Source organism: Mustelus asterias, chromosome 1, assembly GCF_964213995.1.
Source record: "Mustelus asterias chromosome 1, sMusAst1.hap1.1, whole genome shotgun sequence".
Lineage (NCBI taxonomy): Eukaryota > Metazoa > Chordata > Chondrichthyes > Carcharhiniformes > Triakidae > Mustelus > Mustelus asterias.
In genome coordinates this window covers 68,367,197-68,386,147 of record NC_135801.1, presented here as the reverse complement: position 1 = coordinate 68,386,147, position 18,951 = coordinate 68,367,197, and the positions used below count along the sequence as shown (strand labels likewise).

General features: G+C 44.4%; 1 protein-coding gene across 1 annotated transcript in view; it reads right to left on the bottom strand.

The window, feature by feature from the left end:
* Window positions 1-18,263, bottom strand: part of enpep (glutamyl aminopeptidase) — an 82,064-nt gene extending 63,801 nt beyond the window's left edge. Inside the window, exon 1 of the mRNA XM_078213336.1 lies at window positions 18,009-18,263. Within this exon, the coding sequence (XP_078069462.1) occupies window positions 18,009-18,229 (221 nt within the window). The 5' untranslated portion in view covers window positions 18,230-18,263. The remainder of the gene's footprint in view (window positions 1-18,008) is intronic.
* Between the last annotated feature and the right edge of the window lie 688 nt (window positions 18,264-18,951).

Here is an 18,951-nt window from a genome sequence, read left to right as displayed (position 1 = left end):
CAAGAGTGTTCTCTTCCTGTTGGGGAACACTTCAGCGGTCACGGGCATTCGGCCTCTGATCTTCGGGTAAGCGTTCTCCAAGGCGGCCTTCACGACACGCAACAATGCAGAGTCGCTGAGCAGAGACTGATAGCCAAGTTCCGTACACATGAGGACGGCCTCAACCGGGATCTTGGGTTCATGTCACACTATCTGTAACCCCCATGACTTGCCTGGGCTTGCAAAATCTCACTTACTGTCCTGGCTGGAGACAATACACATCTCTTTAACCTGTGCTTAACCCTCTTTCCACTCACATTTTCTGTACCTTTAAGACTTGATTACCTGTAAAGACTCGCATTCCAACCATTATTTTGTAAATTGAGTTTGTTATATGCCCTGTTTGTGAACAGAACTCCCACTCACCTGATGAAGGGGCAGTGCTCCGAAAGCTAGTGGCTCGTGCTACCAAATAAACCTGTTGGACTTTAACCTGGTGTTGTGAGACTTCTTACTGTGTTTACCCCAGTCCAACGCCGGCATCTCCACATCACAGTCATTTTGAGCCAGATTATCTCAGCAAACTTTCTCTTTTTTCCATTCAAGCAATCATTTCCTTATTATCTTCATATCTTCTGATGTTGGAGATAACTGTGTAGTATTGTGCTGATATAACATGAAAAGAAATCCAGAACTGTGTATTCTTTATGCTATTTTTACAATGGACTGTCTGCTGAACCAAAAAACAGCTGTGACAAGTCACATGACCAACAAAGTCTTAAGAACAAAAGAATTCACTCATCATCGTGGACTTTCATATCCAATTGTAAGCATATTACAATCATGAGACCAGGGGACACACAGATCAAAACTCGCTGGCCGGAATTTTCTGGCCATTCACACTTGCGGGATTCTCTGGTCCTACTGCAGTGAATGGGGATTTTGCTGAGTGCCAAATTCTCTGACCTTACTTGCAGCAGTGGCGGGGTGCGAACGGCTGGAAAATTCCAACCATTATGTCTGCAGAGCCATTAAAAAGCTCATTTTACCAGTGTGATTGTCTAGGTTCATTTCAAAAGGAGACCATTGAGGGAACAATGGATCTCATTTACATCTTGATTAGTCTACCTCTTCTTTGAGAATGGAGAAATTCTCAGTCTGCTGTTCAACATTCAACAGGTGAACCATCAAGAAGCAGAACTCCAGGCTAAACAACAGCCTGCTCTTTCTTAGAATTAAAGAATCCCTACAGTGTAGAAGACGCCATTTGGCCCATCAAGTGTGCACTGACTCTGACAGAGTATTTTGCCCAGGCCCTCTCCCCTGCCTTAACCCTGTAATCCCACACATTTACCATGGCTAACCCATTTAAGCTACACACCTTGGGACACTAAGGGGCAATTTACCATGGCCAATCTACCTAACCTGCACATCTTTGGATTGTAGGAGGAAACCATAGCACCCGGAGGAACCCACGCAGACATGGTGAGAATGTGAAAACTCCACCCAAGGTCAGAATGGAACCCAGGTCCCTGGAGCTGTAAACCCTGAAGCCTGCCTCTGCTGGATGATTTCCTATCATTGCCTGCAGAACCGACCCAGTCTCTGTGTATCTGCTTCATCTTGCGCTATCAGCTCCAACTATAAGGTAAACTCTGCAACTCCTGTCTTTAGCTAGCTGAAATTGTAGCTAGTCCTACATAAAAGAACTCCTCATAGGCTTTTGTCTCTGGACTTTGATCATCATGTGAACTACTCCAGAGATGTGCAGGTTAGGTGGATTGGCCACACTAAATTGTCCCTTGGTGTCCAAAGATGTGTAGGTTAGGGGGATTAGCGGGGTAAATGCATGGGATTACGGGGATAGGCCCTGGGTAAAATGCTCTGTCGGACAGTTGGTGCAGACTCAATGGGCCAAATGGCCTCCTTCTGTAGGTATTCTATGATTCTATTATACAATCCTGTGATTTTGTATGGTTAGTATCCCAAATTGTAAAACTTTTTTTTTTCTAATCCCCCTTACAGTGTGTATGTATAGTGAAATGGGACATTGCAAATACTAGCCCCCAGCCACACTCGCCCCCCCCCCCCCCCCCCCCCACCCAGTCTGCAATGTTTTGAATGTGAACGCACTAACATTTTGAGTTGAGCAGAACATGTGTTTGCTGCAGGTTATTAGTAACTTGGATCACACTAACTTGAGAGTTTGGGAAAACACACCACAACATGCTATAAAAATAATTCAAAACACCTTCTGCTCATGGATAGTTGATGAGAGGAAAGAAGTTCTGTTTGCCCGTCGCTCCTGTCTGTAATGGTAATCACTATCCCTCCATTGTTTCAGAACTCTCACTTTAGTTATTAGAATTAATTCATGCAATATTTCTTTCCTTTTTGAGCCAGAGACGTTCATGAATTCTAAAAAGTGTTCTCTACTCTGACCATGATTCCAGTATGCCAAGAGAGAAAGTTGACATTACTTATAGCGTCCTATTGCATTGTTTTTCTGATGTAACTGTCTGCACATCTCAATGGCTGGGATTTTACCCTTCCGTTGGCTGTGGGCGGAAATGGAGTCGGGGACGCAAACTATTGGCGCAGTCAAAAAAAAGAGATTTAGGAATGTGAGATTTCCCATAATGATTGTCCCCCACCCCCTGCCATTGACAGAATGAGGTTCCCACTCAGATAGGTCAACAAACATATTTGAAATCATTATTATATATCATTAGTGGGCAGTCCTGCTGTAACCTCTCTGATACTCGACAATCTGCCCCCAGCATCGTGACATCACGCCGGTAGGTTTTACAACAGTTTGTTAAAAATAGGATAAAAGCAAAATACTGCGGATGCTGGAATCTGAAACAAAAACAGAAAATGCTGGAAAATCACAGTCGGTCTGACAGCATTTATGGGGAGAGTATAGAGCCTCACTTGGAGTCTATGGTTCATTAGGGTTCTGATGAAGGGTCATCTAGACTTGAAATGAGGCTCTATTCTTTCCCCACAGATGCCGTCAGATCTGCTGAGATTTTCCAGCATTTTCTGTTTTATGTGTTAAAAACAGGAACCTGGCAACCTCACTTCAGAAAGGGACTTCAGAGGTAACCGCAGCTTGGCACTGACAACCAAAGACTCCAAGGGGAGAGAGGATACTTGGCAGCATGGGGGCATTGGGAGGGGGAGCCAGCCTTCTGTTGGTGAGGGCGCTGGTGATGGGTGTCACAGGTCCATGGGGTGGGTGGGGGGAGGGGGAGGGAGGTGTATTGCAGGGGGCTTTAGAAACCAGGTACCACTGGGTCAGTGAAGGGTGGGGAAGACAGATTGGCACTGGGATTAATGAAGGGGGTGGGGGGGAGAGAACCAGTGAGAGTGTGGGTGGGCAGGGATGGGTGGCAGGAAAGTGGCTTATCTCATAAAGGGAATGTTTTTGCCCCCTAAGAGTGGAAGGAATCTGAGAGGGGAGGGAAACCACCTCTGAAGCTCATCCACCCTGAGGTTGTAAATCATGGGAAGGATTCTCCTGGGTTTGGCTGGGCAAAGGGTCAGATTGCACAGTTTTCACTCTTTCTCTTTCTTCCCAAGCAGTGAGTACAGCAAGAGAGAGATGGAGCCAGTAGAACTGGCTATGATCCTTCTTGACATGAGGCAACAAAGACAATGAAGGTATTGATATCTGGATTTCCAACGACAGCGTCAGGACTCTGCAGCAAGAATGGAAGTGACCGAGAGCATTTGCCTGGGCCAGAGTTTACAAACGGTGCCTAACTTTCTTGGAGCTGAGTTAGAACCAGTGTTTGAGGAGACTCCACATATAAAGGGCATGGTAACTTATCTGTGCCATCTGCTCCAGGAATTGCCACCTCATAAACTAGGTGGGCACACATTGTTTGTCGCCCTGTTGGTTGAGCATGCTATTGGGATGTTAATGGTGTAATTCTGGTTCCTGGACCGGTCAGTTGGGGCCCTGCAATATAGTCCCCAAAGGGTCGTGCACATCCTTGAATACTGCTCCCTCCACAATCTGGCGCTTCAACGGGGCAGTGAGCTGACCTAGGAGGAGATGGATGAGCGGCATATCTCCTCTGATGAGGTAGCCCTGGAGGAGGCAATGAAAGGCCATCATCCAGTGGAGAGAGCTAAAGGGGGGAAGAGAACTTGGGATGCCCTGATAGTCTAACATTTCACAGATGCCCAGGATCAGGTTGACCACTAGAGCCAATCAAAAGAGATGGCCCCTGCTGAGTTGTTTGCTGGCACTGCTCACTGAAAGCTGACATAGCTTGTATCATGGGAGAGCAGCGGTTGCCTCTCATCACAACTGTGGCGCTCACTCCATACAACTAAACTTTCTTCTTTCTAACCTTACCGTTACGTCTTGGTATCCTCCCAGAATCCACAGCAGAGATGGAGGAATCCCTCTCTTTGTAATGCCCTGTTGTCTGTGATGACCTTCGCTGGCATTCTCTGGAGCACTGGGAAATGAAGGCCCTCAGCATGCTTTCAGGGTGCTGCAGTGTGGTAGTGCCACCCTCCTGCTGTGTGAAACTGGAGCTGGAACAGTCACAGAAGGAGGGGAGTCAGATGGACTGAACATTCCCAGAGTCTCCTAAGTGAAAGGCTCCAGGCTATGGACCAGCCTTTCCTCCTCCCGATGGGTTCTAGAGGGCTTCTTAGGATAGTCCTCCTTAGGATAGCGGGGCAGCTGGAGTGAGATCCAGAAGCCCCACCATCCTTCGCTGCTGACACTTGTGGATGCACACAAGTGTCTGCACCATGGAGTTCACACTCTCCACCATGGAGTTCATGCCCTACAGCATGCAGTTTGTGCCCTCCATCAGTGCAGGGCAGACATCTTGCACCAAGGTTTCCACTGCAGCCGCCACCCTCGCAATGTTGACCTGGTTGCCTCAGAGGGTCAGCACAATCTCCTCAGAATGAAGACATTGGGCCTCCTCCGGTCAGCCTTGCAATCCAAGGAGTGATGCAGACATGCCTTACTGATGTTTCTTACTCTACCTTTGGAGCACCAGCATCTCCACAGGCCAGAGGCATGTTAAAAAAATCAGAAAATTCCACCCATTGGCCCTGATTTTACCGGCACGGCCACCCCGAAACGGGCAGATGAGGCCCGCAGACCGGCATTGCCCATTGGCCTCAGGTGTGATCTTAGGAGCCTTGGGCAGCTGTGTCAATAAAATCCAGGCCATTAAGTCTCATTTCCACTGTTTGCTGCTCTGAAGCACATGAAATTGTATCATTGTTCTTCCTATTTTTTAATTGCATGCATGACACAATCCCAAGGACACGCGTGTTTGCTAACAATGTGACTGAGTTCTTTGCAAACACTACCACCCACCAGTTTTGTTTTCTTTTAATCTCCCACAAATGTTTGACTGTTAATCCTATTGTTCACAGCCTTCTTCAAATCTAAGTCTGAACTCCAGTAGAACTAATATATTATAAGCCTCCAAAGTTAGTACATGGAATTGTAGAATATATAGCATGGAAACAGGTCCTTCCACCCAACTGCTCTATGATGGTATTTATGGTCCACATGCACCACTGATTCCATTTATCTCATCTCAGCCTTTCAGTTTACCTTTCTATTCCCTTTACTCTACTAATCTAGTTCCTTTTTGAAAGCATATAAGGGCTTTACCTCCACCACTTCCTGTAGGATTGAGTTCCATGTTCTAACCATTCTCTGAATGAAAACATTTCTCCTCAATTCCTATTTAATTTTTTAGCAACTACCATTTATCCTGGTACCTCGTTTTGGAATCTCTTACAAGTGGAATCATTCCCATGACATCTACCCAGTCTAACCCATTCGTAACTCTGTCAGGTCACCTCTAAGTCTCTATTTCTAAAGAAGCAAGTTCCAGCCTGTTTAATCTTTCATCGAAAGCATCGGTGGCAGCTTTCATTCAATTCAAGGATTATGTCTATCTATTCAGGGTCATTGGTTTCTGCCTTGAGTCTTTGTCTGACTTCAGTGTTATTGTTCATGCCAGCCAATGGACTGTCTCTCTTGCAAGTCTTCTTGTCCAATCTATACCCATGTGTGAGTGATGAAGTTATTGGAGAGTATCAGGTCACAAAGAGTTTGGTATGATGATGAGGCTGCCTTTAAAAATGATTTCCTGGGAGATGCTACAAAGAGTCGTGAATGAAGCCCAGTCAATCATGCAAACCAACCTCCCATCCATTGGCTCCGTCTACACTTCCCACTGCCTCAGAAAAACAGCCAGCATAATCAAGGGCCCCATGTACCCCGGACATACTCTCTTCCACCTTCTTCTGTCGCGAAAAAGAGCCATCAAACTTTTGAATGAACCTTCCTTATATTAAGTTGATTTTTCTCTACACCCTAGCTATGACTGTAATACTACATTCTGCACCCTCTTCTTTCCTTCTTTATGTACGGTATCCTTTGTCTGTAGAGCATGCAAGAAACAATGCTTTTCACTGTATACCAATAAATGTGACAATAATAAATCAAATTAAGTCAATTCAATGCCTAACTCATCCGGGAAGGCCTAAATGGTCTCACAAATGGACAAGCTGAATTGAATTAGGCCATCTTTCAATAATGGTATCCCACAGTTTCTGTAGTGTAGAACCTTTCTCCTTTTCTTTTTATTGCTGCTGATATTGTGTTGTGCAAAATGTGCTAGGCCAGTTGACGGAACCACATTCTTCTGCAAGCATAATGTTGCAGCCCACTTGAAACTGCTAATTTTATCTACACATTCTGGATATTTCAATTTTAGGTCATGAACATATTTCTCATCAGTATTTACTGTTGAGAAAAGCATGAATAGGGAACTTGGGGAAATAATAAATAGTGATGTCTTGAGGAGTGTACATATTACAGAGAAGGAGGTGCTGGAAATCTTAAAGCGCATCAAGATAGATAAATCCCCGGGACCTGATGAAGTGTATCCCAGGACGTTGTGGGAGGTTAGGGAGGAAATTGCGGGTCCCCTAACAGAGATATTTGAATCATCGATAGTCACAGGTGAGGTGCCTGAAGATTGGAGGGTGGCAAATGTTGTGCCTTTGTTTAAAAAGGGCTGCAGGGAAAAGCCTGGGAACTGCAGGCCAGTGAGCCTCACATCTGTGGTGGGTAAGTTGTTGGAAGGTATTTTGAGAGACAGGATCTACAGGCATTTAGAGACGCAAGGACTGATTAGGGATAGTCAGCATGTCTTTGTGAGTGGAAAATCATGTCTCACAAATTTGATTGAGTTTTTTGAAGGGGTAACTAAGAAGGTAGATGAGGGCAGTGCAGTTGATGTTATCTACATGGACTTTAGCAAGGCCTTTGACAAGTTACTGCATGGTAGGTTGTTGCATCAGGTTAAATCTCACGGGATCCAGGGTGAGGTAGCTAAATGGATATAAAATTGGCTTGATGACAGAAGGTGGTTGGAGAGAGTTGTTTTTCAAACTGGAGGCCTGTGACTAGTGGTATACCTCAGGGATCGGTGCTGGGTCCACTGTTATTTGTCATTTATATTAATGATTTGGATGAGAATATAGGAGGCATGGTTAGTTTGCAAATGACACCAAAATTGGTGGCATACTGGACAGTGAAGAAAGTTATCTCAGATTGCAACAGGATCTTGACCAATTGGGCCTGTGGGTTGACAAATGGCAGATGGAGTTTAATTTAGATAAATGCGAGGTGATACATTTTGATAGATTGAACTAGGGCAGGACTTACTCAGTTAATGGTAGAGCATTGGGGAGAGTTACAGAGCAAAAAGATCGAGGGGTACATGTTCATTGCTCCTTGAAAGTGGAGTCACAGGTGGACAGAGTGGTGAAGAAGGCATTTAGCATGCTTGGTTTCATTGCTCAGAACATTGAATACAGGAGTTGGGACTCTTGTTGAAGTTGTACAAGACATTGGTAAGGCCACACTTGGAATACTGTGTACAGTTCTGGTCACCCTATTATAGAAAGGATATTATTAAACTAGAAAGAGTGCAGAAAAGATTTACTAGGATGCTACCGGGACTTGATGGTTTGAGTTATAAGGAAAGGCTGGATAGACTGGGACTTTTTCCTCTGGAGTGCAAAAGGCTGAGGGGTGATCTTATAGAGGTCTATAAAATAATGAGGAGCATAGATGAGCCAGATAGTCAATATCTTTTCCCAAAGGTAAGGGAATCTAAAACTAGAGGGTATAGGTTTAAGGTGAGAGGGGAGAGATACAAAAGTGTCTAGAGGGGCAATTATTTCACAGAGGGTGGTGAGTGTCTGTAACAAGCTGCTAGAGGTAGCAGTAGAGGTGGGTACAATTTTGTTTTTTAAAAAGCATTTAGACAGTTACATGGGTAAAATGGGTATAGAGGGATGTGGGCCAAATGCAGGCAATTGGGACTAGCTTAGAGGTTTAAAAAAAAAGGGCAACATGAACAAGTTGGACCGAAGGGCCTGTTTCCATGCTGTAAACCTCAATGACCTCCAACTGAGGTGATAGTAGTAGTTTGAGATTGATCTGCCATATGAGGTTTGACCGATTCCATGGATTGTAACTAATGTGAGGTCACAGCATACTGATAGACCTACAATCACTGAGCCTTTAGTCTGCATGATGTAGAACATCTGTGAAACCCAGGATTGATGTACTTGCACTCCTGGATTATGAAGCCCCCACTTGGAATAAGCAAACTTTTGAATGCTGAATGTTGATGTGTCATAAGTTTTGCCATGACTTACCATGTCTGTGGAATCATGTATTTTAGAATCTACAGAGGTAGTATGTTGGCACTTGCCCCTGTGTCAATCTTAACCAATATGGAATAGTTACCAACATTCTTTAGGCAAATCATATGAATCCTGGCAAATACTTCAGATAATGTGATGGTACCTAGGTTTACTAAAGGTTTGATGGTGTGAAACATATGTTCATTGCTCTTCATCTTGTGCATATTGTCATCTTCTAAATAGTTAATCACATCAGGTACATGTTCCTGATGGGATACCAGATGATCATTCTTATTGTCAAAAGATTGTTTGGATCAATGCGAGGCACTTTGTTGCTGCATCAACCTTTGCTCTAGTGCACTGCCACTGCCAAAGGCCCTTTCTGCCACGACTTTCAGAATTGATAGAAAGGTCATCTTTGGTCTTCAGAATGACAGACATCTTGGACACCAACAGCTATGCAATCATGGATTAGCTTATCCTTCAACACATCATATCCACAAGAATTAGCTAAGTGATATACGTCAGTGAGAAGTAATTCAATTGATTTCCCAGGTCATTGGGACCCATATTTAAAATGTGTTTGTTCCATTACTCAGTTTCATTTTGGGCTAAATGCATGAAAAAGGCTTTGAGAATAGTCTCAAAGTCTGCAATGGACTCTTTTACTCCCTGTTTCAGGAGAATATCATCTGATGCTGGACCTACAGAGACCTTATTGATGCTTTTACTCTTTTGACTGAAGGCTTGCTGCTGCTGCTTGAAGGAATTGATATTCCATAACTCCCACTTCTGTCCTTTCAGCAAGTCACTGAGACAGTCAGGGGCAGTTCAGTCATTGTCACCACTATCCAGTTTGCCTCCTCCTTCCATTAAATCCCAAATCTGAGTTACCAAGTTTTTCTTCACTCTGTGGTTTCATCAACAACATCAATGTATTTTTTACATCAATGTTTCCACTACCTAAGCAGCAGCATGGAGAAAACTATGCCAAAGAGAGTTGGCACCAGGACACAATCCTGCTTCACCTCACTACTGATGTTGAAAGACTCCAATGATGCTCCATTTTAACTGACAAGACCGTGCATGTTCTCACAGAAAGATGAAATGTTGCCCAAAAGCCCAGGCAGGCAGACTATTTTCCGCAGTTAACAAGATTAAAGACATTGGTGAGGTCTATGAAGGCAAAGTAGAATGTGCTGCACTGCTCACATCACTTCTTCTGTAATTGAAGTGAGAAAATCATGTTAACTGTCAATCTGCCAGCCATGAAGGTGCACTGAGCCTCAGGTAGATACATGATGCTAAGGTCTGCAATCTAATCAGAGCAATGCGAGCAAAGAACTTCCCTACAATACTTAACAAGGAGATGCCTCAGTAATTGTTGAGATCCCCTTTGTTTTTGTACAAAATGACTATTTTTGCACCACACATGTCTAGAGGTACGAATCTTTCCTTCTACCAGAGACACTAAAGTCCATGAAGATGCTGCATCAATGCTGATTTTGCATTTTAGCTGTTTTTAGGTGGAATGTTATCATTTTCTGGAGCTTTATCTCTGACAAGATGGTCATAGACCATCAATAATGGTGAAATACTATGGTGAACTCGGTGACCAGCTCCCCCATGAGGGGAAAGTCTAGAAAAGTGCTGCTTTAGTGAGAACATCCTCCATCTTATGGAGTTTAAGATAATGCTCCACCCATCTTTCCACCTGTTTTCTAGGTTCAGTGATGATCATCCCTATCTTTGTCTTCTAGGGTGCTGATTAGGGTTACTACTATGCCTGTTGCTATTTCCTGTAGTTTTCCTACCACTGACGTGAGACACACTTGTCTGTAATTTCCTGGTTCGTCTCTACCACCCTTCCTGAAAGGTGAAACAACATTAACCATTCTCCAATCCTCTGACACTTTCCCTGTGGACAGAATGGAATTAAAATTTTGCATCAGAAACCCTGCAATATCCTGCCTTGCCTCCCAGAGCAGCCTGGGATGCAATTCATCCAGGCCTGGGAAATTGTCCATTTTTAAGCCTGTCAATGCCTTCAATACCTTCTCACTTCCTGTGTCAAACTGCTCAAGGTCCTCACAGCTCAGTTTCCTGAACTCTGTACCTACGTCCTCCTCCTGAGTGAAGACAGATGAGAAGTGTTCATTTTACACCCTTCCAATGTCTTGCGGCTTCACACACAGATTGCCCCCTTGGTCTCTAATGAGCCCTACTCTTTCCCTAGTTAACTCAGTTGAGCTCAGTTGCCTGGACAGCTGGTTAGTGATGCAGAGCAATGGCAACAGCGTGGGTTCAATTCCTGTATCAGCTGAGGTTATTCATTAAGGCCTGCCTTCTCAACCTTGCCCCTCGCCTGAGGTATGGTGTTCTTCAGGTTAAATCACCACCAGTCAGCTCTCCTCTCAAAGGGGAGAACAGCCTATGGTCATCTGGGACTCTGGGGACTTTATTCCACATTAATAGTTTGCCATTTATTCCATAATCTTCAACTATTCTTACTGGCGGCAGTGGAATCTTTTTAGTGCCTTTTGAAAATTTTGAAAATAAACTACATTTTTCTAGATTATTGTCAATCATTGGCTTTGTTTCCTCTTCAACTGTACCAATAGATTGATAAGACATTAACCATTATTTCTGAAACCATTCTGATGCCGCCTTCTATGATACCTTATTCTGGTTGTTAGAAACTGTAACATTCGGAATTTTCTTAAACAATCTGATTTCTAATTGCCTGTAAAAACACCGTCAACTTTACCTTAGTGATGCAGATTTTCAATAAATCACCTACATTAAAAAGTTGGAAACATTAATTGCAGTGAAGCTAGTGGCTGATGATTGAGTTGGCAAATATTGCTTCTTTCTGCTGTGCATTTTTATCTTAGTCACTGCTGTAAATTTTTACAATCAAAGATTTTTCTCTTAGAAATTATTTTTAAAAACACGCTATCAGGAAATTAGACTTTGTTGTCAAGAACTGGTATAGTTGTTGAAATATAATTAGCACGTGAAGACAAATGTTAATGGACAGAAAACTGGAGCCTCGCAAAGTAGGCACAGCTTGAATTTCCAATATGCTTTTCTAGGTCAGGAGGCTCTGTTGTTACATTTGGGTTATCCTTAAAGTAAGGCTTTACAGACCTTCGTTTGAGGAGATCAGCTAGGCAGGAAAACCATGCATTCGTTTCACAAATGGATCACATGTAGGTGACATGGTAGTGCATCTAAATGATTTATATCAGTACATTGTATGGGTTTTGACATTTTTTCTAATAAAGATAGTGTCGCTTTAAAACTTAACAAAGAAAGGCACTGTTGGCCCACATAAATAGTTTTTGTCATGGATTCATGAGTTGCTTATGTTCAACAACAATTGAAAGAAACTGGTTCTCAGAACTCTTGAGTGCAGCTCAAACAAAGAAATATTTGTTGAACTTTCTTCTATTGAAATAATTCCCTTTTAACTTCACAGATAACGCCAGATGCAGAGTCTGTGGTTTTAAGCAGAAACATATAATGAAGCAGAATATAAGATAAATATAGAATATAGCTAGGAGAATTATTTTGACACATGGTCTGAGCCAGAGTTGGAATTTTGTGGTTTCTATCCATGATACGGCATCATAGAGGTTCATTCCACTTCTTTTTAATAGTGTGCTGCATGTGACAATGGCCAGCTGCCCTGTTTTAGTGATGTTGGGTGAGTGATAACCAACAGACTGAAGCTTCAAGATTTAAGAAAAAATAAAATGAAAACTGTTCAGTCTGAATGTTGGTGTGCACATTGGAAGGAAACAGTCCAGGGAAAATGCAGACCTATTCAATAATTTCCTTTACATTTATCCTTCTGTTTATTTGTCAAAACATCTACCTGATTTGGGCTGCAAATTTTCGGCCGTAATTTTTCCAAGCACATTGATTTACTTTCTGCGATGAAGCATGTCTAGGATTTGCTTGGGTCTTTACTACCGCTGACTAAGTTATTCCCCATGTCATGCTCTTTCCTTTCCCCGTGTATTCCATCTGTTTGCTGGATTTGCAATGTGGACCCATTCTTTCCACCATTTCTCCTTTTTCTGAAATGTATCTTTGAAATCTGGGATAGGGAGCTGCTGAATTTTCTGTAATCATTTTGCCGTGGGCTTCCGACATTTAATGCTTCTTGTTTTTGGTTCAGATTTGCCCTTTCTTTTGTTTAGCAAGCTTGATGCTATGAGAAAATGACTGTATAATCATGGAGAATAATCTGTTTATATCACAATGGGGACAAGTCAAGTAGGGACGGATCACGCAGATAAGCAGTCACATACATTAGGCATGAGATAAACTTCAATGTGTTTATGTATAATGTACTGGTTTAGGGATAGAATGCATTTGCATCTGCGATAATGAGGGGGAAAAATCAACAAAGTTAGATTTTATTTGTGTAACTTAATACTTATAGAAGGATGATGTGAATCGTAATCAAGTGGAAAGTTCCTGTCTAGTTTTTATGGTAGTTTTTCCTTGATGTGGTCTCAACATTGTTAAGTCCCTTCATTCAAGTGTCACACTTAATTCTTGTGCTAACCCCTCCATCACATTTTTCCCATCACATTTTGTTGCCTGACTTTGAGGAGACCAGCAGCAAATCAGAATTGGAATGGTTGCTAATGTACAAATCTAGTCAAAGACAAACAACTTGAAAACAGCAGCTTAACAGCTGGGAAGTGAAGAAAATAAACATTTCTGAAACTAAAGGCTTCCCATCAGTAAAGGAAACAAAGGGCTAAGCCATTTGAATCAGCTGGGCAGCTGTGGAGGGATGTTGGAGGAAGTTGGTGTGATCAACCATGTTAAAAGCTGCAGACAAGTCAAGAAGGATGAGGAGGAAAAGCTTACTGTGGTAAAGTGACCCCTTTAAGGGGGTGATCCTTTAAGGGCCATGTGAATGGGCCGGACGCTATGAAAAGGCCACATGGGAAACTGAGCCAATCAGGAGCAAGGGCACATGTCCTGTGATGGGATCGAACCTTAGTTGGAGCTGAGAGTAGACATTTATTGCAATTCTGTCAGACCCTTGATATATAATATATATATATATATTCCTCTGTTACTACACTGGTATGAGGAAGATTTTGTTAGTCGTTGGGAGATTGCAGTACACAATTAGATGGGGAGAAGAGTTAGTGTCGAAGCTACAAAAAGACAGGTATATACTCCATATAAAAATGCATTTAATTGGAAAGATAGAGCTGGAAGGAAAAGAGAGGCTTTTAACAAATATAAGAGGAATAAGTCTGCAGAGACATTAGTGGAGTACAGAAAGTGCAGGATGGAGCTTAAGAAATCAATTAGGAAAGCAAAGAGGGGATGTGAGAAAGCTCTGGCTGATAAAAGTAGAGAAAATCCTAAGATATTCTATAGGTTACCAATGGGAAGAGGATAATCAGGGAAAGAGTAGGGTCCATTAGGGACCAAGGGGGAAATCTGTAGGTGGAGGCAGAGGATATTGGTAGGGTGTTAAACAAATATTTCACATCTATCTTCACCCATGAGAATGAGGAGGTAGTTAGGGAACTCAGGGAGAGAGACTGTAAGGCTCTAGAAAAAATTATTATAGAGAGTGACAAGGTATTGGGGCTATTGGCAGACTTAAAAGTGGACAAATCTCCAGGTCCAGATGAATTGTGTCCCAGGCTGTTGTGGGAGGCAAGGGAGGAAATTGCAGGGGGTCTGATCCAAATTTTTAATTCCTCCCTGGTCACCGGGGAGGTGCAAGAGAACTGGAGAACAGCTAACATGGTCCCACTATTTAAGAAAGGTTGTAGAAACAAGCCTCGGAACTACAGACCAATGAGTCTCACGTCTGTGGTTGGGAAACTACTGGAGAAGATTCTGAAGGAGACAATCTATCTCCATTTGGAGAGGCAAGGTTTGATTAGGGAAAGCATGTTCTTGTCAGAGGGAGGTCATGCTTAACAAATTTGATTAAATTTTTTGAGCATGTAACGAAGTGTGTGGATGAGGGTAGTGCAGTTGATGTAGTTTCCATGGATTTCAGCAAAGCCTTTGACAAAGTCCCACATGAGAGACTTTATTAAGAATGCACATGGGATACAGGGTGATCTGATAAGGTGGATTCATAATTGTCTTAGCGGTAGGAGACAGAGGGTGGTGACAGGTGGCTGCTTTAGTGACTGGAGACCAGTGAACAGTGGTGTACCACAGGGATCCGTGCTGGGCCCTTTTGCTCATCATTTATATCAATGACATTGATGACTATGTGGGGGGTAGAATCAGTAAGTTTGCCGATGACTCAAAGATTGGCCGGGTGGTTAACAGTGAGGTTGAGTGTCTTGGGTTACAGGAAGACATAGACGAGATGGTCAAATGGGCAGATAAGTGGCAGATGGAATTTAACCCTGAAAAGTGTGAGATGATACACTTTGGAAGCAGTAATTTGACAAGGAAGTATACTATGAAAGATCTGACACTGGGAAGTTCTGAAGAACAAAGGGACCTTGACATGTTTGTTCATAGATCTCTGAAAGTGGAAAGGCAGGTTAATAGGGTGGTGAAAAAGGCAGATGGCACACTTGCCTTTATCAGTTGGGTATAGATTACAAAAGCAGAGAGAAGTCGTGATGGAGTTGTGTAGAACTTTGGTGAGGCCACAGCTGGAGTGCTGTGCGCAGTTCTGGTTGTCACATTATAGGAAGGATGTGAACGCACTGGAGGGAGTGCAGAGGAAATTCACCAGGATATTGCCTGGGATGGAACATTTAAGTTATAAAAAGAGGTTGGGTAGGCTTAGGTTGTTTTCTCTGAAGCAGAGAAGACTGAGGGGCGACCTGTTTGAAGTGTTCAAGATTATGAGGGGCATGGATAGGGTGGATAGGGAGCAGCTGTCCCCCTTAGTTGAAGGGTCAGTTACGAGAGTACACAAGTTAAAAGTGAGAGGTGGAAGGTTTAGGGGGATTTGAGGAAAAACCTTTTTACCCAGAGGGTGGTGACGGTCTGGAATGCGCTGCCTGGGAGGGTGGTGGAGGCGGGATGTCTCACATCCTTTAAAAAGTACCTGGATGAATACTTGGCACGCCATAACATTAAAAATGGGTTGGGGCATTTACATGGAGGGAGAAATTTAATGAGGATAAGAGGACAGTGAACTCAGAGGAGAATGAACATGATTAGTTTGAGATGAAGTTTGCAATCACCAAGAATGAGACGTCGTTCAGTGCGGAGACTGAAGGAGGAAAGCAGTGAAGATATCTCAGTAGGAAAGCATCTATTGTACTTGGGTTGGCAGTATGGAATGAAGCTTTTGAAAGGAAGGTGAGAGGGATGGAACAGGTGAGATGCCCAAAGGAGGAGAACGTGCCAGACGAGTACAGGCTCGGGCCAAGATGTCATTGCTGTCAGCCATGATTCCATTAAGGCCATGATGTCAATGCAATTGTCTGTAATACCTTCATGGATGGAAAGCATCCTGTCCATAATTGAATGGGCATTCTGGAGGGAGATGTGAAGAGGACTAATAAGAGATAATCTGGCAGAAAAGTCCACAGGGTCAGAAATAGGAAGGCTGAGTGGACTGCCTCCAGCAGGTATATGGGGCATTGGGTTTGCTGCTTGTGATGTACTGGTGCCTAAGGTTCACAAAATTATAAGCCAGAGGCATCAGCAGTTAGAAAAACTACAGTTTTAGTTCAGGACTCCATGCATCTTGGATTTCTTTCTTGTCTTTCCAGCTCACTTACTTCAGGGATGTGGCAGGAAGTGCATCAGAAGGGCCAAACATTTCAGCTCTAACATGTTCGCAACTTCTGAGTCTTATGTCAAGATAAATGTTGAATTTGAGACACATCATTGAATTATGTATCTCTCACTAGAGTACGCATGTTAAAATCTAAACTATTTCTCATGAATCTTATGCAACAAACATTATAGTAAAAGTACGCTGATCCTCACCAAATACCACTGAAAAAGAACTGTTCTCGATTACATTGTCTCCCTCCCCATTCACTCAGGCTGAAGCAGTCTGTACAAAACCATGGTTTGCTCTAGATCAGGCTGAGCCTCAACTTCACATTGTTTCATAGAATTCATCGAATCCCTACAGTGCAGAAGGAGGCCATTCAGCCCATTGAATCTGCACCAACCACAATCCCACCCAGGCCCTATTCCCGTAACCCACATACTTATCCTCCTAATCCCCTGACACTAAGGGTCAGTTTAGCATGGCCAATGAACCTAACCCTCACATCTTTGGACTGTGGGAGGAAACTGGAGCACCCAAAAGAAACCCATTCAGATATGGGGAGAACGTGTAAACTCCGCAGAGACAGTGACCCAAGCTAGGAATTGAACCCGGGCCGCGATTCTTCCAAAAGTGCTGAATTGGTGGGAGAACTGTTCTAAATCCCGACTGTTTTCTCTGTTCAGATTCTCACCTGAATCTCTGCACTCTGTGCAGTGCAGAGGTCCCAATCGTGAATCTCATTAAAAACCAAGGGGGCGGGGCCTATTGACGCCAGAATCTGACAGTTCCGGAACTCTGCGCATGCGCAGTGGCCCTGATCTGTAAGACTCCCCATTTGCTGGCCAGCTTGGGACCCTCGCAGCGCTGCCCCTCCAGCACTCCCCCCCCCCCACCCCCCCACGGCCCGATCGTGGCCCCCACAACAATTCCCGGGCCAGACCTGAAATCCTGGAGCACCCCGATGCACAACCGCTCCCCACCCCCCCCCACAGCAGTAGTGATCCCCCCAGCCCCCTCACCCTGGCAGAACCCTCCCCCCCACTGCTGACCCCCCCCTCCGGGGTCAGACCCCCCCCGGAGGCAACCACCCCGGCAGACCACCCACTCCCCCAGCCCACCCCAATAACTGCCCTCCTTCCATCCCAGACCAATCCTGTCTGCAGAGTGGTAGCGGGACCTCCCACCCCCACCAATTGCCCCTTGGGCCCGCCCACAGTAGGCCCCATCCCCTTGGCAATGCCCGATGCCTGGTGGGCAGTGCCAAGGTGCCCCCTGGGCATGGGCACTTTGTCCCTTGGGCAGTGCCAGAGGGCACAGGCTGGCACTGCCAGGGTGCCCATGCCCAGGGGGCACCACTCCCCCGCCACCAGACCCCCTGGGGGGCCCCAATTGCCCCCCTTCATTCCGGTGGGATCTCCCGCTAGTTCCCCGAACATGGGGAACTAGTCTGAACCCCACCGGAATAAAGTACTCCTGGCGGGGTGGGATATTTCAGGTGCTGATAATGAGCTAATAAACATATTTCAAAAATGCAAAAAAGATTTAAATTACTTACCTGCCTACCTGCCGGTTTCCAGCGTGGTCTGACCGGCGACAGTTCACCAGCTCTGGGAGATGCGCATGCATTCCCGGCACATGCGTGAATCCTTGTTCAAGGCCGGAGGCACGCGTCTCCCAACGCGACCGGACAGAAATGTTGCGGGTTGCAATGGGAGAATCGCAGCACAGGTCTGTGGCGTTGTGAGGCAGCAGTGCTAACCACCATGCTGCCCTCATCAAGAGTGCACACTTTCCATCATCAAAAGTGCACACTTCCTCATTGTGACATTGCTCACCTCTGCTCCTGCCTCAGCACTCTTCCACATTTATTTACATTTTTGACCCTCTCAATTTGAGTTTTCCAATTTCCATCCTTCATAAAGTTCATCTTTGGCGGCGAGAGCGGAAATGTCGTGAGAAGTCCTTAGTTGCGTTTCACATCGATATTTCAGCTCTTGCTGCCAAACCTGTCCAACACGAATGGGAGTCGACAACCCTGGCCAGCATTTCTCACCAATGGCGGCACCTGGCTTGCCAAAGGCAGGAGCAGAACCGTCAAGAGGAAGGAGTGGCAAGGTCTGTTCCTCACGCAGAGGATGTCCCACAGAGACTGTCGCTCATATGCATCTCACTCGACCCAGGGTCTATAGACAGCGCCTGACATACATGTGGATGTTCGAGAACCAGTATTGCCAAAGACTGTCCAGGGAACTGGTTGGTCACATCTGCCACCTGCTGCAGGATTTGGTGCTACAGTGACTTGGATCCACTGCGAGTGGCCAAAGGACACTGGCTGCCTCTTTGAGAGGAGCAGCCTTTCTACATTGAAGACAATATATACACAGGTAATATTGTTGCTAATGTGTTATTGTCAGAATGTGACCTGTATCTCATTAAAGAAAAGCTCTTTATAAAAAGCATTATTGAAAGTGTTTGATTCTTTACCAGGGCCTTGACCA